The sequence below is a fragment of the Cherax quadricarinatus genome, chromosome 39, assembly GCF_038502225.1.
Source record: "Cherax quadricarinatus isolate ZL_2023a chromosome 39, ASM3850222v1, whole genome shotgun sequence".
Taxonomy (NCBI): domain Eukaryota; kingdom Metazoa; phylum Arthropoda; class Malacostraca; order Decapoda; family Parastacidae; genus Cherax; species Cherax quadricarinatus.
Window position 1 is genome coordinate 4,460,446 of NC_091330.1, and position 20,489 is coordinate 4,480,934.

General features: G+C 40.4%; 1 protein-coding gene and 1 long non-coding RNA gene across 5 annotated transcripts in view; one reads left to right on the plus strand and one right to left on the minus strand.

The window, feature by feature from the left end:
- LOC138853760 (uncharacterized) overlaps positions 1–20,489 on the plus strand; it is a 265,120-nt gene that overhangs the window by 235,958 nt on the left and 8,673 nt on the right. The window lies entirely within an intron of this gene.
- LOC128696284 (uncharacterized) lies at positions 4,073–20,342 on the minus strand. 4 transcript variants are annotated; one of them, XM_053787458.2, is made up of 5 exons: positions 20,314–20,342; positions 15,426–15,587; positions 14,370–14,450; positions 6,893–7,031; positions 4,073–5,971 (listed from the first exon to the last, which is right to left on the minus strand). In XM_053787458.2, the coding sequence occupies exons 1-4, from the start codon at positions 20,317–20,319 to the stop codon at positions 6,942–6,944; spliced, it is 339 nt and encodes a 112-aa protein (XP_053643433.2). In that variant the 5' UTR covers positions 20,320–20,342; the 3' UTR covers positions 4,073–5,971; positions 6,893–6,941. The 4 variants fall into 4 exon arrangements, with proteins under 4 accessions (XP_053643433.2, XP_053643434.2, XP_053643435.2 ...); XM_053787459.2 differs by having other exon boundaries at positions 4,073–6,064; XM_053787460.2 differs by lacking the exon at positions 6,893–7,031.

The following is a 20,489-nucleotide window of genomic DNA, read 5'->3' on the forward strand; positions in this document are numbered from 1 at the left end:
TTGGTTCTGGAGTAGCCTTCCTTGGTTCTGGAGTAGCCGTCCTTGGTTCTGGAGTAGCCTTCCTAGGTTCTGGAGTAGCCGTCTTTGGTTCTGGAGTAGCCGCCCTTGGTTCTGGAGTAGCCGCCCTTGGTTCTGGAGTAGCCGCCCTTGGTTCTGGAGTAGCCGCCCTTGGTTCTGGAGTAGCCGCCCTTGGTTCTGGAGTAGCCGCCCTTGGTTCTGGAGTAGCCGCCCTTGGTTCTGGAGTAGCCGTCCTTGGTTCTGGAGTAGCCGCCCTTGGTTCTGGAGTAGCCGTCCTTGGTTCTGGAGTAGCCGCCCTTGGTTCTGGAGTAGCCGCCCTTGGTTCTGGAGTAGCCGCCCATGGTTCAGGAGGACGAGGAGGAAGTACAGTACAGTGGAAGTACAGTGGCTAACGCGACGGGCTGGAGTTTTGAGACTCTATGACCGCGGGTTCAATCCCGGCCGGGGGTATGGTTTGTTTGCAATCGTGTCATTACATAAGAACATAAGAACGAAGGAACACTGCAGAAGGCCTACTGGCCCATGCGAGGCAGGTCCAAGTCCCTACCGGCTTAAGCCAATGCACCCAACCTAGAGTTCGTCACGGCCACGCTAGCTGGAGATTCGTCTGTAAAAACTTGCATTTGTGGTCACAGTGGTGCCTGTGCTAGCCTTCCTATGGTGTAGAAATATACCTAGTTGGATGAATCTTATTGTGGCTAGCTGGTCTAGTGGCTAACAGGAGTCCTCAGGTTGTTCTTCAACTCTATACATCCTTGGTTAGGCCTCATTTAGATTATGCTGCACAGTTTTGGTCACCGTATTACAGAATGGATATAAATTCTCTGGAAAATGTACAAAGGAGGATGACAAAGATGATCCCATGTATCAGAAACCTTCCCTATGAGGATAGACTAAGGGCCCTGAAACTGCACTCTCTAGAAAGACGTAGAATTAGGGGGGATATGATTGAGGTTTATAAGTGGAAGACAGGAATAAATAAAGGGGATGTAAATAGTGTGCTGAAAATATCTAGCCTAGACAGGACTCGCAGCAATGGTTTTAAGTTGGAAAAATTCAGATTCAGGAGGGATATAGGAAAGTACTGGTTTGGTAATAGAGTTGTGGATGAGTGGAACAAACTCCCAAGTACAGTTATAGAGGCCAGAACGTTGTGTAGCTTTAAAAATAGGTTGGATAAATACATGAGTAGATGTGGGTGGGTGTGAGTTGGACCTGATAGCTTGTGCTAACAGGTCGGTTGCCGTGTTCCTCCCTTAAGTCAATGTGACCTGACCTGACTAGGTTGGGTGCATTGGCTTAAGCCGGTAGGGACTTGGACCTGCCTCGCATGGGCCAGTAGGCCTTCTGCAGTGTTCCTTCGTTCTTATGTTCTTATGTTCTAACGCGACGGGCTGGAGTTTTGAGACTCTATGACCGCGGGTTCAATCCCGGCCGGGGGTATGGTTAGTAGAGAGTAGTGTGTGTGTGGATGAGTGGCTGGGGTGAGAATGTCCAATAATTTATTGTCCATCCAGGCGGCAGTGCTCGCCCCAGCATGAGCGTCACTGCGCAGTAATCAGGGCGAAGCCCTAAATTCTCAGGGGCCATGTGGCGAATGGGAGGCAATCAGATTCTATCCCAAGGGAGGATAAATTCAGTTCCTTGGATCAAGAGTGCCTCCCTTGAGGGGTCATCGCGATTATTGAACCCATTCTCGTACCATATGTGATCGTGTATATTTAAACGCTTCTTGGTTACGTTTGGTCACCTTATTTATAATTTAATATACTTTTTATAGGTTCATGTCACCTAACCCAATCCAAATTAACCTAACCTAACCTATAATATGTTTACAATGGGGATTAATGAAGTGATTATGAGAATCTCTATGGAAAATTAATCTAGAAAAAATGAGAGGCTGGTAGTACACACACACACACACACACACACACACACACACACACACACACACACACACACACACACACACACACAGTATTTCTTCAGTCATAGAGTTGTCAGGAAGTGGAATAGTCCAGCAAGTGATGTAGTGGAGGCAGGGAGCCATACATAGCTTAAGACGAGGTATGATAAAGGTCAGGGAGCAGAGAGTGGACCTAGTAGGGATCAGTTGAGTCTCGACCCACTGCAACCACAATTAGATGAGTACACACACACACACACACACACACACACAGTCGTAGTAACTTAGTGAAGTGGTTCATGGCTGACTGATAGTCTTAAATAATATCTTTATTTACTGCAAGTACATGTACAAGGTATACAGTCCTATGACTCAAGAAATCGTAATGACACGATTGCAAACAAACCATACCACCGGCCGGGATTGAACCCGCGGTCATAGAGTCTCAAAACTCCAGCCCGTCGCGTTAGCCACTAGACCAGCTAGCCACAATAAGATTCATCCAACTAGGTATATTTCTACACCATAGGAAGGTTAGCACAGGCACCACTGTGACCACAAATGCAAGTTTTTACAGACGAATCTCCAGCTAGCGTGACCGTGGTCACAGTGGTGCCTGTGCTAACCTTCCTATGGTGTAGAAATATGCCTAGTTGGATGAATCTTATTGTGGCTAGCTGGTCTAGTGGCTAACGCGACGGGCTGGAGTTTTGAGACTATGACCGCGGGTTCAATCCCGGCCGGTGGTATGGTTTATACAGTCCTAGCTGACATCAGTGACATACTACTACATACAAACCCGCTTCTTATGCTGAGCATTTCGGGAAAATTAGGTCAGTTTTGTCCCAGGATGTGATCTACACCAGTAGACTAACACCCAGGTACCCATTTGAAACTGATGGGTGAACAGGGACAGGGACAGAAGGTGTCTTATGGAAACACGTCCCTAATGTTTTCCATCCGTACCGGAGGAGATTCAAACCCCGGACCTCAGTGTGTGAGCTGAGTACGCTAGCGATCCAGCTACAGGACACCTCCAATAAGTCACAAGCTTCCTGTCCCTAACAGTGAAGGTCTATACTCAAACCTTCAATAAATGCTCTGGAAAACGTACAAAGGAGGATCACAAAGATGATCCCATGTATCAGAAATCTTCCCTATGAGGATAGACTGAGGGCCCTGAATCTGCACTCTCTCGAAAGGCGTAGAATTAGGGAGGATATGATCGAGGTGTATAAATGGAAAACAGGAATAAATAAAGGGGATATAAATAGTGTGCTGAAAATTTCCAGCCAAGACAGGACTCGCAGCAATGGTTTCAAGTTGGAAAAATTCAGATTCAGGTAGGATTTAGGAAAGTACTGGTTTGGTAATAGAGTTGTGGATGAGTGGAACCAACTCCCGAGTACAGTTATTGAGGCTAAAACGTTGTGTAGTTTTAAAAATAGGTTAGATAAATACGTGAATGGGTGTGGGTGGGTGTGAGTTAGACCTGACTAACTTGTGCTGCTGGGTCTGGTACAGTGGTCCATCTTTGAGTGGGGATGACCAGACTGGGTGGGTCATTGGGATAATCCGGGGGGTGGGTCATTGGTCTAATCCGGGGGGGGGGGACATGGACCTGCTCCGCATGGGTCAGTATGCCTGTTGCAGTGTTCCTTCTTTATGTTCTTATGTCTATGGAGGTCAGAATAAAACTAACTTTCTTTACGGGATTATTTATTTTACAAGACAAAAAAAATGTATGGCATTCTGCTCTAAGCAGCAATTTAATTAAGGTAAAGGGGGGATATTTATTACAGTGGGATTTAGAAGTTATTTCAGTACGTAATTCACATTGCAAAGGTATCTCGTCATATAATTATTTTTATTTTCCAAGCATAGTCAAATATATGCATCATTATGGCAGCTTATATTACAAAATTACAGAAAAAATAAATACTAGATGTGAACAAGTCAGTATAAATTAATTAAAAATTGAGATTGTGAGGAAAAAATTTTTAAATCGATGTTCAATAATTTTTGAGATTCACTTTATTATAAAAATCTGACGAATGAGTAAATATTAAAAAAAAAAAAACTCAGTCAGTTAATGAGAGCGTCCAGGAAGAAATTTTATGAAAAGGATATTGAAATATGGCAAAACAGTACTATTTTTTTTTTTAAATATCGGGAGAAGTAGTTTACATATGCTCGTGTTTTATTTACAGAAAAAAAATTAATTATTGTCGTCATGTGATTTAATTGGTAACAAACTGCTTGAAGATGAGCCCGCAGCCATACTAAGTAAATGGAGTCTGCAATTACGAAGCAGTTGACACGATCAGATGTTAGTATATATAAATATCCTCACCCTGTTGAAGGCTCTTTATGACAAAATTCCAGCAACAGCAGCAGCAGAGGTGTAACCAAATGTCGTGAAGTAGTGATTAATACGTTGAAATAAATTCGTTCGTTGCATTCTTTGTATTGTGGCTTTTGAATTTTGTTCCTAGAGATGACGTATTTACTCGGTGAAAGTTTTTTAAGCTCTGAAATGAAGAAGACTTTTCCGGATGCATTGTGGTAACATGTCCTTATTTTCATGGAAATTTTGTTAAATACGAGCCGTATTTATTACACACTCGCTACTCACTGACATATATCCCTAAATTGCACATTTAAAAGCCGCGAGCGAGTTTTTAATGTTGACAAACGTGGCGAATAAAATTAAGTCACACAGGCAGCCGCGCAGCTCCCACAAGCTGGAACAATGCTTAAATCACAGACATTTGGCCAGCTGATTTAGCAGAGTTCTCTTAAAAAGCACGTATGACACAAGGTATCTCACAAGGTATACAATACCGATAAGCGTGTAAAATACACACACGTGCAACGTTAAGAAGCTTACATTAGGATGCGTTTGGCTTACCAGCAACTTAGTTATCATGGGATTAAGACTTAGGTTAGGTTAGGTTCATCAGGACACAGAGCAAGTGTTTCCTGACGCGGGTCTTAGATGATGACCCGCCGTTGGAGCTTTTGGTCATCTGACCGAGGCCTTCCGCTGGCTTACCGGTCAACCCCTTTAAAAATAATGGTCATAATTATAACCATTTTTAATAGTATTGAGACTTGTGTTAAGAGCAACATATCCTAATGAAAATTTCCTAATCTTGCATACGTTTTTCAACTTTTTTTTTTTTAAATAATCTTCGAGTCCTATTTGAAGTTACACTAAATCTTGCATAAACATGTTTGCAACATGAACGTGAATTAGAATGTTCCTTGCACAGCTCTCTAGATCACCTGGCCAAATGGTATTATATTAATCATTATTCGTACATTTCATCACGACACAGAACACTTGCAATTAGTATTAGCAATACTACAAAATTCTGAACGTAGGTTTAGTATAAAAATACACTTCACACGGTTCAGTAGGTATGGCTAAGCTAATGTATAATATCTATTTGGCTCATCTGACTTGATAATACACTTTTAGCTACTTTTAATTTTATTATTATTATTATTATTATTATTATTATTATTATTATTATTATTATCAAAAAGAAGCGCTAAGCCACAAGGGCTATACAGCGACTTTTAATTTTAGCTTTGGCTACCTGGGTGGTTAGTCGTTCCTCGATTGTGGTTCCTTATTATACCGTGTCTTCCAACATACCCTTTTTCTCAACACTGGGAGCTTACAGAATATTTGCAACTTGAATTTCTTATTCATTATGAATATACTGTACTATAAATACCTAGAATTAAAAATCAATAAATATATACAATACATAACATTACTAGAGCAGAAGGTCCTTTTAGTTATTTAAATCAGATATGGTGACAAATTTTAATGGATTCGTCCGCAGCACTCTAGTGTACTTCCACAGTGAAGTCTATAGTGCCTTTCCATCTATACAGATAACCCGTTCGTGTTCATTGGGTCAATCATCGTTAAATACACACACAGGAAATTCCAGCACATCTTCAGAACCTTCTTCCTCACACTCTCTTTTGCCTCTTGGGGTCATTTTCGCTGCCTGGAGGGTTGAGGCGCATCTGACGGAGGGAGAGATGAGGTCAGGCGACTGACTGACCTAACAAATTTGAAGACCTGGCTAGGACGCACCATCACATCTTGATCGTTGACATCTAGGCATATTAAGTGTATTCTTAGATGTGTATGTGCTGATATCAAGCTATATTTGCCAAATGGAGTTAATGTGTATACTTTGAATAAGCAGTGGTTAATACCTCAAATGTATATTGTGTTATTTCAGTGTTGATAGTTTGTATTGTTTTGACATGATAATCAAGACTTAAATCGCTTGCATACTGTCGATAATCCTTTAAAAATCTTCTCAAAATTTAATAGTTTTACTGTATTGAACTGCAATTTGCAAAAGCGTAATGCAGCAAATTACAACAGCATAAACAAATACGCTGAATAAAAGTATTTAGATACATCTGCAATATGCAAGTAATTAGCTATGATTTATTTTATGCAGGATCACAGTGTTATCAGTGTATCTAACACATGCCATCCAAGGACAGGGGCAATGCGGCCAGCAGTAACAGCCTGGTTGATCAGGCCCTGATCCATCGGGAGGCCTGGTCATGGACCGGGCCGCGGGGGCGTTGATCCCCGGAATAACCTCCAGGTAACCTCCAGGTAATGCCAGAGGAAGCTTCATATCACTTACATCACACGATTACAATAGCCTTAATATTTTTTTTGATCATTCCGCTGCACTAATAATAAACATTCATTTCAAGTTTGACTTCGTAGTGCCATTAAAACATTAATAAATATTTGATTTTACTGATAACATTGACTACAGTGCCCCTATCCACTGGTTCCTCGTAGTGAGGAACCTGCTGTTTCCGTTTCCCGTACATTTTTTTTTTTTGTTTCCCGTACGTAGCTTGTGTTTCCCGTACGTTATTACCGTTCCTTGTACATTAAGAGCGTGAGTTAACCTTTGTCCGGTGGCGTGATAGATGGTGATGGGCCTGGAGTTAGTGTGCCTTAAACGTTGTTGTTGTTGTTAGCCATTTGTGTTGCTTCAGCCATGGCCAGCTCCTGTTCCTCAGTCTCCTCTTCACTCACTTTTCGCATCTGTAATATTAGTTTACTGGGGGTCAAGGGGAGGCCAGGGCACCTTCCTTCAGGTCAGGTAGAGGTCAAGGAGACAGACAAGTGAAGGTTATGGTCACTTGGTCACGTCCACTGAATCAACGTTTATAACCTAGTCACTGTGATTTTTTTAAATAAAATTTAAATTTTACTGTGACACTATTGTTTAAAGGCTGCTAGAAAACTTTGAGGATATTTATAAACTTTTGCTTAAGGTCTAAATTATAAAATTTTCAAAATACTTTAGAATTTATTTAATGTTGAAAGATAAATTATACAGTTTTTTAAATGAGTTAGAATGAATGTTTAGTTACTAAATGATTTATATCTTACATTTTTTTTTAGGATTAGTTTATAGTTGCTAAAGGATTAAATAAATAGCTTTAAAAAGGCTTTAGAATTTGTTTATCAAAGGAGATTTGAGCTGGTTTTTAAAAGGCTAGACTGTTTTCATAAATTACATTTATCGTAGAATAATCATGAGGAAGTCAGTGGATCAGCAAGTTGTGGGTATGTCAGTGAGTGCAGGTACTGGAAGGAATCATGGGGAGTCCGCAGGTATGCTGAAGGTCAGCAGATAATGAGGTGGATAAGGTGGGTCAGTAGGTATACTAAAGTATGTCAGCAAGTAATGTATATATTGGGGGTCAGTAGGTATGCTAAAGTAAGTCAGCAGGTATTGAGGTGAATATTGTAGGTCAGCAGGTAATGAGGTGAATATTGTAAGGCAGAAGGTATTGAGGTGAATATTGTAGGTCAGCAGGTATTGAGGTGAATATTGTAGGTCAGCAGGTATTGAGGTGAATATTGTAGGTCAGCAGGTATTGAGGTGAATATTGTAGGTCAGCAGGTATTGAGGTAAATATTATAGGTCAGCAGGTATTGAGGTGAATATTGTAGGTCAGCAGGTATTGAGGTGAATATTGTAAGTCAGCAGGTATTGAGGTGAATATTGTAGGTCATCAGGTATTGAGGTGAATATTGTAGGTCATCAGGTATTGAGGTGAATATTGTAGGTCAGCAGGTATTGAGGTGAATATTGTAGGTCAGCAGGTATTGAGGTGAATATTGTAAGTCAGCAGGTATTGAGGTGAATATTGTAAGTCAGCAGGTATTGAGGTGAATATTGTAAGTCAGCAGGTATTGAGGTGAATATTGTAAGTCAGCAGGTATTGAGGTGAATATTGTAAGTCAGCAGGTATTGAGGTGAATATTGCAGGTCAGCAGGTATTGAGGTGAACATTGTGCAAGAAAGGTATAAAATACCGACAATATGAGAGTTAAGACACATGTAAGTCGGCAGGTATTGAGGTGAATATTGTAAGTCAGCAGGTATTGAGGTGAATATTGTAGGTCAGCAGGTATTGAGGTGAATACTGTAGGTCAGCAGGTATTGACGTAAATATTGTAGGTCAGCAGGTATTGAGGTAAATATTATAGGTCAGCAGGTATTGAGGTGAATATTGTAGGTCAGCAGGTATTGAGGTGAATATTGTAGGTCAGCAGGTATTGAGGTGAATACTGTAGGTCAGCAGGTATTGAGGTGAATATTGTAGGTCAGCAGGTATTGCTGTGAATATTGTAAGTCAGCAGGTATTGCTGTGAATATTGTAAGTCAGCAGGTATTGCTGTGAATATTGTAAGTCAGCAGGTATTGCTGTGAATATTGTAAGTCAGCAGGTATTGCTGTGAATATTGTAAGTCAGCAGGTATTGCTGTGAATATTGTAAGTCAGCAGGTATTGCTGTGAATATTATAAGTCAGCAGGTATTGAGGTGAATATTGTAGGTCAGCAGGTATTGAGGTGAACATTGTAAGTCGGCAGGTATTGAGGTGAATATTGTAAGTCGGCAGGTATTGCTGTGAATATTGTAAGTCAGCAGGTATTGCTGTGAATATTGTAAGTCAGCAGGTATTGCTGTGAATATTGTAAGTCAGCAGGTATTGCTGTGAATATTGTAAGTCAGCAGGTATTGCTGTGAATATTGTAAGTCAGCAGGTATTGCTGTGAATATTGTAAGTCAGCAGGTATTGCTGTGAATATTGTAAGTCAGCAGGTATTGCTGTGAATATTGTAAGTCAGCAGGTATTGCTGTGAATATTGTAAGTCAGCAGGTATTGCTGTGAATATTGTAAGTCAGCAGGTATTGCTGTGAATATTGTAAGTCAGCAGGTATTGCTGTGAATATTGTAAGTCAGCAGGTATTGCTGTGAATATTGTAAGTCAGCAGGTATTGCTGTGAATATTGTAAGTCAGCAGGTATTGCTGTGAATATTGTAAGTCAGCAGGTATTGCTGTGAATATTGTAAGTCAGCAGGTATTGCTGTGAATATTGTAAGTCAGCAGGTATTACTGTGAATATTGTAAGTCAGCAGGTATTGCTGTGAATATTGTAAGTCAGCAGGTATTGCGGTGAATATTGTAAGTCAGCAGGTAATTAAAGTATATTAGAGTTAGTAGTTTATTGATCATATTTAAGTGGGTCGGCATGTCCATTTATCTTACTAGGAAAAATAATGGAAGGATTCCTTATTTTAGGCTTGTACTGAGCCTCATAAATCTTTCAGATAGTTAACACAAGTTCATCACAAATGTGAACTGCGTCTCAGTATGTAATTAACATTGCTAGACTATATCTCTCAGCGTGTGTTAAGGGGTACGTACGTACCCCTTAATACACAGTAGACTTTCCCTTACGAAACAGACAAAGCAAATGCGATAGTAATTATGGAAACGGTACTTTATAGTGGAAAAATGAACATGTTATTAAAACAGGGGAACTTACGCGCCTCTTAAGAAGACGGGGGAACTTACGTGCCACTTAAGAAGACGGGGGAACTTACGTGCCTCTTAAGAAGACGGGGGAACTTAGGTGCCTCTTAAGAAGACGGGGGAACTTACGTGCCTCTTAAGAAGACGGGGGAACTTACGTGCCTCTTAAGAAGACGGGGGAACTTACGTGCCTCTTAAGAAGACGGGGGAACTTACGTGCCTCTCAAAACTTAATCTCATGTAAACATATGGCTATTTACATTATTTATCTTGGGTTGTTCATTTACGATTATTGAGGTTAAAATTCCAAGCTACCATAGTAACTTAATTCACATGCTATTTTTTTTCAGTCAAGTCACTGAAGTGCCAGTCAGTTCTTCTAATTCTAAACTAGTTACAGTTGATCAGTCAAGGTGATTTTAGCCACAGCAACGTAAAGATGGGACCACCAGTTTATGGAAAGATTGTTTAGTTCCTACCAGTAAGAGATATGTGTATTTACATTGGCAAAATAATAAATATGGCAGTAGATATGTTGCAGGACCAAGGAAATCAAAATTTTCCCCAAAATACGACTGGTTGATTTTGAGTGACGCCACTTGCATGGTGGTATCAGTGAGCCACTAATTGTTATATTTTGCAAATCAATTTGTGTTTGTTGCATGAAGTCATTAGGGTTAGAATCTGTTAAAACAGTTTAACTCTATTTGGGTTAAGTTAATTTGTACCAGTCACCTCCTACAGAGCAAGGTAAAAAATATTAATCAAGAAAACAGAGAACGTTATTTTTTTTTCATGAAAATAAACCAGTTAGAGCTGAAAAAAAAATATACAACTGGCAAATGTTACATAGCATGGTAATATTTAATTGGGTTAAGGTGTCCTATACAATGATCGACGAAAAGTGAAAAAAAAGCAATTGAAGCAAAGGAAAAGTGGTAATATAGCAAGTAGTTTGGTATATTACCACTGTCAAGGAATATTAAAATAAATCAACAGGTGTTTTATAGTAGATAAGTCACCTTTGACATATATTTTAAGTCAGGTGTTAGTTACCTCAGAGTGGGCCGATAATAAACTGTATCTCCATCGTTCTTAACTTTTTTTTTAGTCAGGTTGAGAGTGATATGTCAGTTACAGGTGACTTTGTTTGTCAGCACTGCTTATAATCCTCGCAAATTTTATGTATTATGAACGAGTCCAGTTTATATTTTTTAAGCTCGATTCTGCTATATTTCGCTCAACCAGTGATCTACACGTTACAAATGTTACAAATTTTACACTTCTAATGCTATATTAATGTTGCTATAATCTTCAAAAAATTTTCCGACTGGCCAAAAATAAAATTCATTGAGTTTTGCTCATGGAATCTTATAGACATAAGCATTTTAGAAAAAATTCTCCAACAGACAAATTTTGTATGGATCAAGATTTTGACAATTATTAACAATCAGTTGAGTGAGGTAACCAACCAACTCTTGCTTATTACCCTTAATGATCCTTTATAATGTGAGAGATCACGAAAATGCTTGTAATATTGTGCCATTTAGGTTATCCAGTTAAATTATGTTTTTTTAATTTTAGTAGATTTAGGACTGCAGAATATCGCCTGCCTAGTAATGATACCACTCCCAGTGCTATTAAATTCATTGTTAGGATTACTGTGGTGGTTAATTTGAGACGGTTAGAAGCATGTATGGCACACAAAAGCTATTATTTTGTGTGTTCTGAATTAAAAGAAGAAAAGAGCATGTAACATACAAATATAGTAAAAGAAGGGGCTGAAAAGAGGGCAATAAAAATTAATTCATAAAATGCATTCTGCATAAAATACAGTGTCATTGCAAAGCAAAATTCACACCTTGTTGTGGTGCCGTGAAATGATTGGTTCTTTTCCAGTATAAAGTGTACAGTAATGAGCCACGCAAAAAAGGTCAGTACAGCTTGGGTCAGGAGGGATTGAATGAGATCAGGTTCTGATTTAAATATATTTGATAAAGGCTAGTGGTTCGTGGATCATGAAACACTCTGAGGAGAAACACTGAATTAATCGTCGTGGTGTGAAAGACCAAATCATCTCACGTTGTACCTTAACGTACGTGTAATTCGTCATTGATCACTGAGAGAGTGATCGTCTTGTCCACACGTGAACATGCATCACTTCAAGAGTTATCGTGAAGGTAAAAACTTGAGATTTACACCGGAAAGAAACGTAGATGGATAGAACGAATTGCAATTTAACACATGTGCAGTATTATCATATTTTAATGATAAAACGTTATGATATTTTAGTGGCGAAACATTTCCTCATTAAAATGCTAAATAAAAGGACACAAATGCACATATTGTCGGTAATTCTACTAATATTAATAGTCTCATTAAAGTAGCCAAATACTTCACATAAATTTTATTTCATCTTGTCGGTATTTTATATCATATCTTACCCGGATAGATGGAAGAATACTCTTGTTTTCAAAATATGAGTTTACCTAGGAAAAGACAAACGTTGGGTAATGTACGTATTTCACTTTCCGTTGAACTCTCAGAGTGTCTGTAACAGAGAGAAACTGTGATGTATTGGGCAGATAACAGGGATGGTCAGAGAGATTGTTACTGGAGTTCAATCCTAGCAAATGCTAAGTTTTTTTTTAAAATTCAAGGAAAGGGGACGAAGAACGGAGCATAGATTGCAATAATTACAGGATACTAATCCATAATTTGTGCATCAGGATACATAGCAGTTAATGAATAAGGCATATGTGCAACATATAAGTATCTTTATACACGAGACTTTCCGCCTCCACAACAGGGATATTTCTATCTGGTACAGAGGTGACAATTATACCGGAGAACCTACGGAACGGGTGGGGTTTCAACCCATCGCGAGTAAGTCGTAAAACTCCAAGCCAGTGCGTAAGCCACCGGAGACAGTGGAAAGACCAGAGAAGTCATTTTAAGGTGTTAAGGGGCACGTCAGTTCCCCTGTTTTCTATTATGTTATTTTTCCCCTATAATTACTGTCACATTTGCTTTGTCTGTTTCGTAAGGTGAAGTCCAGGATCTTTCCTTAATTCATGGTATAACTTAACAAATTTCTGAGGACGTGTTGCAGATATCTGAACTTTGCTCACACCTCTACAACACAATTGTCCACAAAGGTTTGTTAAGTTACACCATGAATTAAGGAAAGATCCTGGACTTCACCTTACGAAACCAAAGCAAATGCGATAGTAATTATGGACAAGGTAGATTAAAGGGGACAAATGAACACATTAGGAGACAGAGAAACTCACGCACCTCTTAGTCTAGCTTCGTCTTGTCAGTAAAAATACTCTGGTATTGCACACTTATCAAGCAGTCGGTACTCTATACCATTAATGTAATGGTACTCCACAGTGTATGGTAGAGCTACAGAAGATACGTTATGTCTCTAGACACCATAAGAACAGTTCAGGCAATAGATAAAATAGTCAAGACAAGACCTGTGGATAGATCAGAGTTATTATTTAGTTACGGTTGATTAACAGATATGTCAATTACTAACAAATGGAAAGTTCTTGGAGAAAAGTTAAGCCATTATCATAATTTATCTATTAATTATTAATAACTGATTAACACTGAAAAGATTTTTTTTTAAATTAGTTAATTATTCGTATATTTGCTATACTACGAAGATGTAAATTTATTAAAAAAAAAACCTTGCCTTAACCAATAAAATTATTTTTTTTTGTTAAACTGAAGAGAATACATGTATATATATATATATATATATATATATATATATATATATATATATATATATATATATATATATATATATATATATATATATATCTCACTGATTAATAAGAAGGTAATAAGCATTTCAGTATTTTTTTAGCTTTAAATACCCAAAAATTAAATACTCAAAAGTTACACTAAGGTCAAAATTATAGAGGAAATTTTAAGCAAAATTCTGAACGACGAGAATTGTGGAAGTGAAGAGACGAGGATGTGGGAGAGGGTAGAGAGAGGGGGAGAGGGAGAGGAGGGTAGAGAGAGAGGAAGAGGAGGGTAGAGAGAGGGGGAGAGGAAAAGGAGGGTAGATAGCGGGGGAGCGGAGGGTAGAGGGAGAGGAGGGCATTGAGAGAGTGTGAGAGAATTGTGTAGAGAGAGAGGGAGGGTGAGAGAGAAGTGTGAGGGGGAGAGGGGGAGAGAGGAGTGTGAGGGGGACAGGGGGAGAGAGGAGTGTGAGGGGGAGAGGGTGAAAAAGGAGTGCGAGGGGGAGAGAGGAGTGTTAGGGGGGGCAGAGGAGTGTGAGGGAGGAGTGAAACAGGGAGAGGTATGAGGGAGGAGTGAAAGATAGGGAGAGGTGTGAGGGAGGAAAAGATGTGTAGGAGAGAGAGTGAGTGGAAGTGTGTGTGGGGAGAGTGAGTGTTGTGAGAGGGAAGTGAGAGTGTTGTGAGAGGGAAGTGAGAGTGTTGTGAGAGGGGAGTGAGAGTGTTGTGAGAGGGAAGTGAGAGTGTTGTGAGAGGGAAGAGCAGCAGGACTGGAGGGATCCACTATACCATAATACGCTTCTTCTCCTTGCAGGCGTACTCGCTCTCGTCTACGTCATTGTAGCAGTCGCTTTTGTAGTCCTCAGGCAGCTGTAGGAGCAAGAAAGTGCTGTGAGTGACAGGCCTGCAGGGAACGAAGTGAATAGGTGGGGAGAGAGAGAGAGAGAGAGAGAGAGAGAGAGAGAGAGAGAGAGAGAGAGAGAGAGAGAGAGAGAGAGAGAGAGAGAGAGAGAGAGAGAGAGAGAGATGAACAGGTTTGGAGGGGAGGATGAAACTGATAACCACATCTGTGAGTCATTCTCTCTCTCTCTCTCTCTCTCTCTCTCTTTCTATTTCTCTCTGTTTTTCTCTCCCTCTCTCTCTCTCTAACTACTGAAAGAGAACTAAAACTCATGAAATTTATTTTCATACATTGTAAAAATATATAATGAATCAACAAAGTCTGGCACTATTCAAGTATTATTCTTCACTGCATGTTGCGTCTCTCCTGGAAACATCTTACACCATCTTACTACACACAAAACTAGACCTGGGACTGTAAGTCTGCTTTAATAAAAATTATAGCAATTACATTGTAAATAACTAATTAAATTAAACGTGTTACGTTGCTCTCACAGAGAAAGTGCAAGGTGATGTCTGTATAGTAAATAAAGTTTGTGCGTTTGGCTCTTTGTTGTGATTGTAGTAGTAGTAGTAGTAGTAGTAGTAGTAGTAGTAGTAGTAGTAGAAGTAGTAGTAGTAATAATAATAATAATATATTTTAGTGATATCCAAGTCTTTGAAGATGGTCCAGGAAGGACTGAAACACCGTCCAGTCTCATATCCAACTTGTGGCTAAATTGTGATGTGTTCCAGCCACGGTATTGTGGGTTACTTGTGAATTGTTTCCAGCCACGGATTTACGACTTTCAGCTTTCAACTCCGGCTCCGGTTAGTTAAGTCATTTCAATCCAATGAGGAAGCCTGTCTGATGATTACCACACGAAAGATCGAATCTTCAAAACTGCACTGAATGACCCACAAAAATTCAGCACTTTGTGTAAAAAAAAAAATGAATCTACTTACCCGTTTCCCGTCGAACTCGCACAGCTTGGTGAGGGGTCTTGAGCGGACATACATCTTCTCAAACGAGGTGGGTTTGTCGATGGGGCAGTAAAACACCTCTGGCGTCGCCTTGTCGAACACAATTGACTTTCTCATCATGTCTCCTGCCAGCGCCACCCCAACCTGTCGAAACCAAACTCACTTAAGTCTTGGAAACAGAAAAGAAATATGTATTGTTGATTTTGCATTGGTATCTTTGGTATTGAAGTCTCTCTGATATATTTTCAACACCGGGTTTTGTTGTGAGAATGTTGGTGTTGCAGGAGTGACCTATGTTAGCCACAAGCTATAACACTGACAATAAATGTTCGGTGAGGCCTCTTATGTTAGAAGTCTCCTGCGTATGAGGCCTACATTGGAAGCCCATGTTAGATTCCTATGTAAGACTTCCTTGAGACCTATGTAAGAGACCTCTTTAGAAGCCTGTGTTAGGGACCATCCTAAGAATAACAAGACCAGGGTTAGTTAAACTAACAATATTAGCAAAATATCACTGGGTTATTGTTCCTCAGTGTACTGGGTTGTTGCTAAACTGAACTAGAGCTAAATCTTGTTTGTAATGAAAGTCTCCAGTACACAGCAGCTGCGCAATCAAGGCTAAATAACAAGCAGATTTTTACACAGTATAAGCAATTTTTGTTATCCCTCCCCCTCCCTTTCTCTTTTCCTCCACATACAGATTTTTTATGCCCCCGTTCTGTGATGGAGATATATTTATGAATATTTCATATTCCCTGTGTATGGTATGGGTCATCCGGAGTGACAGTAGTAACTCCATCTCTGCTGGAGCTATACTTTCGAGAAATGGAAGACAGCTAATGTAGTCCCCATATTTAAGAAAGGAAACAGAAACGAGGCACTAAACTACAGACCTGTGTCTCTGACATGTATTGTGTGCAAAGTCATGGAGAAGATTATCAGGAGGAGAGTGGTCGAACACCTGGAAAGGAACAAGATTATAAATGAAAGCCAGCATGGGTTCATGGAAGGCAAATCTTGTATCACAAACCTCCTGGAGTTTTATGACAAGGTAACAGAAGTAAGACACAAGAGAGAGGGTTGGGTAGATTGCGTTTTCCTAGACTGCAGGAAGGCCTTTGACACAGTTCCCCACAAGAGATTAGTGCAGAAGCTGGAGGATCAGGCGCATGTAAAAGGGAGGGCACTGCAATGGATAAGGGAATACCTGACAGGGAGGCAGCAACGAGTCATAGTACGTGAAGAGGTATCACAGTGGGCGCCTGTTACGAGCGGGGTCCCACAGGGGTCAGTTCTAGGACCAGTCGCAGATGACGTAAAGTTGATGAGAAGAATTAAATCGGACGAGGATGAGGCAGGACTGCAAAGAGACCTGGACAGGCTGGACATGTGGTCCAGTAACTAGCTTCTCGAATTCAATCCAGCCAAATGCAAAGTCATGAAGATTGGGGAGGGGCAAAGAAGACCGCAGACAGAGTATAGGCTAGGTGGACAAAGACTACAGACCTCACTCAGGGAGAAAGACCTTGGGGTGACCATAACACCGAGCACATCACCGGAGGCACACATCAACCAAATAACCGCTACAGCATACGGTCGCCTGGCAAACCTGAGAATAGCGTTCCGATACCTTAATAAGGAATCGTTCAAGACACTGTACACTGTGTATGTTAGGCCCATACTGGAGTATGCAACACCAGTCTGGAACCCACACCTGGTCAAGCACGTCAAGAAGTTAGAGAAAGTACAAAGGTTTGCAACAAGGCTAGTCCCAGAGCTCAAGAGAATGTCGTACGAGGAAAGGTTAAGGGAAATCGGACTGACGACACTGGAGGACAGAAGGGTCAGGGGAGACATGATAACGACATACAAGATACTGCGGGGAATAGACAAGGTGGACAGAGATAGGATGTTCCAGAGATGGGACACAGGGACAAGGGGTCACAACTGGAAGCTGAAGACTCAGACGAGTCACAGGGACGTTAGGAAGTATTTCTTCAGTCATAGAGTTGTCAGCAAGTGGAATAGCCTAGCAAGTGAAGTAGTGGAGGCAGGAACCATACATAGTTTTAAGAAGAGGTATGACAAAGCTCAGGAAGCAGAGAGAGAGAGGACCCTGTAGCGATCAGTGAAAAGGCGGGGCCAGGAGCTGAGTCTCGACCCCTGCAACCACAATTAGGTGAATTAGGTGAGTACACACACTCGAACGAGAAATCACACAGGCTAAGTGTTTATCGACAAGAGCCTTTGACAACTAGTAACTACTACACACACAAAAACAACAGAAAAACGACACTTAACCGTTGATTCGACTCCCTGACTTAGTAATGACGTTGCCACGAGTGGGAATTCGTTTAAAATACGACATTGTACACGAATACTTCGTACCATAATTCTTTCTATCCCTTCCTGACACTTACTCTCTCTCTCTCTCTCTCTCTCTCTCTCTCTCTCTTTCTCCATTTGTGATGGAAAGAACTTGAAGTAGACGATAGTCTATCCCTGTATCGAGATCAAATGTTATTATATCTTTCTGAAGGATGAGAGATGACGCAAGTCTCTATACTGTGGAAACCTGGTGTTTAATGTGAAACCAGAAGTAAAACATTCACCTTTTTTTCTTTCTATAACCATTACGTCTCCCGTGTACACAAGGATAAAATATTTAGCAAACCCTTTGCCACAAATTGCGTGTTGGGAGAGTAAACAATGAACAAGAAAATCCCTCAGAAGATCCACGAAACCGGCAGTCAAAAATTAAATCGAAGGACTCTCCCTCTCCTTACAAGGACACGGTGACGTGAGGTGGGTCAGGGGCGCTCGGGAGGGTTGGTAGGGTTGTCAGGGTCCTGAGAGGAGGGGATAAGGTGTGTGTAGGTGAGTGGGGGTACAAGGAAGGGTGAATCAACACCGCTACACGGGGAAGTGATGGCCGGGTGCTGGAATGCTGTGGGCAGTACACTTGACGTATGACTTCGCGAGAATATACACACGTGGCAGGACAAGCTTTTCTTTGGACAGAGTTTCGTTTTACCACATCACTGACTGAATAAAGCTTTAAACGCTTTTGGGACGAAACTTGAGAGGACACCTCATGGGAAAAGCCTTAGATGACGCAGGGCAGAGAACGAGACGTTGTGCAGTAACTTGAGTGGATCATAGGCAGGTTGGTTCCGGGGAAGAAAAATTACTAATGACACAATTCGTTCCTTTTCGTAAGGTAATTAATGACTTGCTGGTCTAAAAAAAATAAAAACTCACTTTAGGATAACTCATTTGTATGACTATAATAAGACTTGCATAATAAAACTGATAACAGCCAAATAAATTACTTTACAAAAGTCGACTGTAACTTGTGTCTGTGTCAAGCATTAGAAATAATATCAGGAGATAAATAATGAATTTTAATGTCATAGATATCCATTTAGAAGCCTTAGTACATCTAAACCATACCCCCGGTCTAGTGGCTAACGCGACGGGCTGGAGTTTTGAGACTCTATGACCGCGGGTTCAATCCCGGCCGGGGGTATGGTTTGTTTGCAATCGTGTCATTACGATTTCTTGAGTCTTAGTACATCTGTAATCCACTACGTAACATGAGCGTAAATAAACCCATACACTCAGCAAGTTGCAATGTAAACGGTCTAACAGATGTTAGACAATACATTAACGTCTCAAATATATCAAAGTATCTTATTTCTAACAAAAGTAGATGCCAAAACTTTTAAGCAAGCATTCTGAAGTTTCTTGTAAACAGGTAAATTAAGTACAATTTGTAAATAATATACAGTCAGATGTGCATCTGCCAACCCTATTAATCTATTTCTTATGCCTTTTGCGCATTCATACACTGTTGCGCTACTGGTTTGGTAATAGAGTTGTGGATGAGTGGAACAAACTCCCGAGTACAGTTATAGAGGCCAGAACGTTGTGTAGCTTTAAAAATAGGTTGGATAAATACATGAGTAGATGTGGGTGGGTGTGAGTTAGACCTGATAGCTTGTGCTACCAGGTCGGTTGCCGTGTTCCTCCCTTAAGTCAATGTGACCTGACCTGACTAGGTTGGGTGCATTGGCTTAAGCCGGTAGGAGACTTGGACCTGCCTCGCATGGGCCAGTATGCCTTCTGCAGTGTTCCTTCGTTCTTATGTTCTTACCATGCACTGAATAAATGAATGATGCGCAGTAAACTAGACGCTTCGCCGACAAAATCGATAAATCTACATAAACTTCCCGCCTGTCTCGCAGGCTGCGGCTTGACTGTGCAAGAAAAGGGATGTTAAATTTTGTATTAAAAGCATCAGATTTATTATACAACCTTCGATTATACTTCTTTCAGCCCTCCTCGCTGTCCTTACAAACTCTACCCTGCAGCGCTGTATGACCCTGGTGGGTACAGCGCATAGTTTTAATTATAAATTGTGTACTGAAGGACGTATTTTCTTCCAGCAGGAATTAATTATGGAAATAAATGGTATGAAATACCGACACAATGGAAATATAAACACATATGCAGTATAATGTGGTCCTTTATTGACAACGCTTCTCCCACACAGTGGGCTTTTTCAAGTCACAAACAGATCTACCTGGTGTGGAAGGTACGTGAGTATTTATAGTCAGGTTCAGAATGTTGAGGTCAGGTGGAGAATGCTGCATCTGATGTACCGAGTGGGGTTATAGAGTCTAAAATCCTGACTATAAATACTCGCGTCCCTTTCACCCCAGGTAGATCTGTTTGTGACTTGAAAAAGCCCACTGTGTGGGCGAAACGTTGTCAATAAAGGACCACATTATACCGCATATGTGTTTATATTTCCAGGAATTAATTATCATAGAGATATTGAGACACTTCAACCTCTCTATCTACTCACCAGCATCAAGACAACGGCCACACACAGTTTATCTGAAAAAAAAAAGAAAAAAAAATTATCAACAAAGGTTACAATTACTTTTGTGAAAAAAATACCTTGCGAAAATATAACACGTGATTTTCTTAGCGTGTTTTACTGCACGACAATACCGAGACTACCGTAAACAGTGAAAAATC

Excerpts from the sequence above, each read along its gene's own strand:
- LOC128696284 (XM_053787458.2), bottom strand. Across the intron at positions 14,451-15,425 it reads GCGAGTTCGACGGGAAACGG|CTGCCTGAGGACTACAAAAG; the intron begins GTAAGTAGATTC and ends TTGCTCCTACAG. Across the intron at positions 7,032-14,369 it reads AGGAGAAGAAGCGTATTATG|ATGCGAAAAGTGAGTGAAGA; the intron begins GTATAGTGGATC and ends CTAATATTACAG.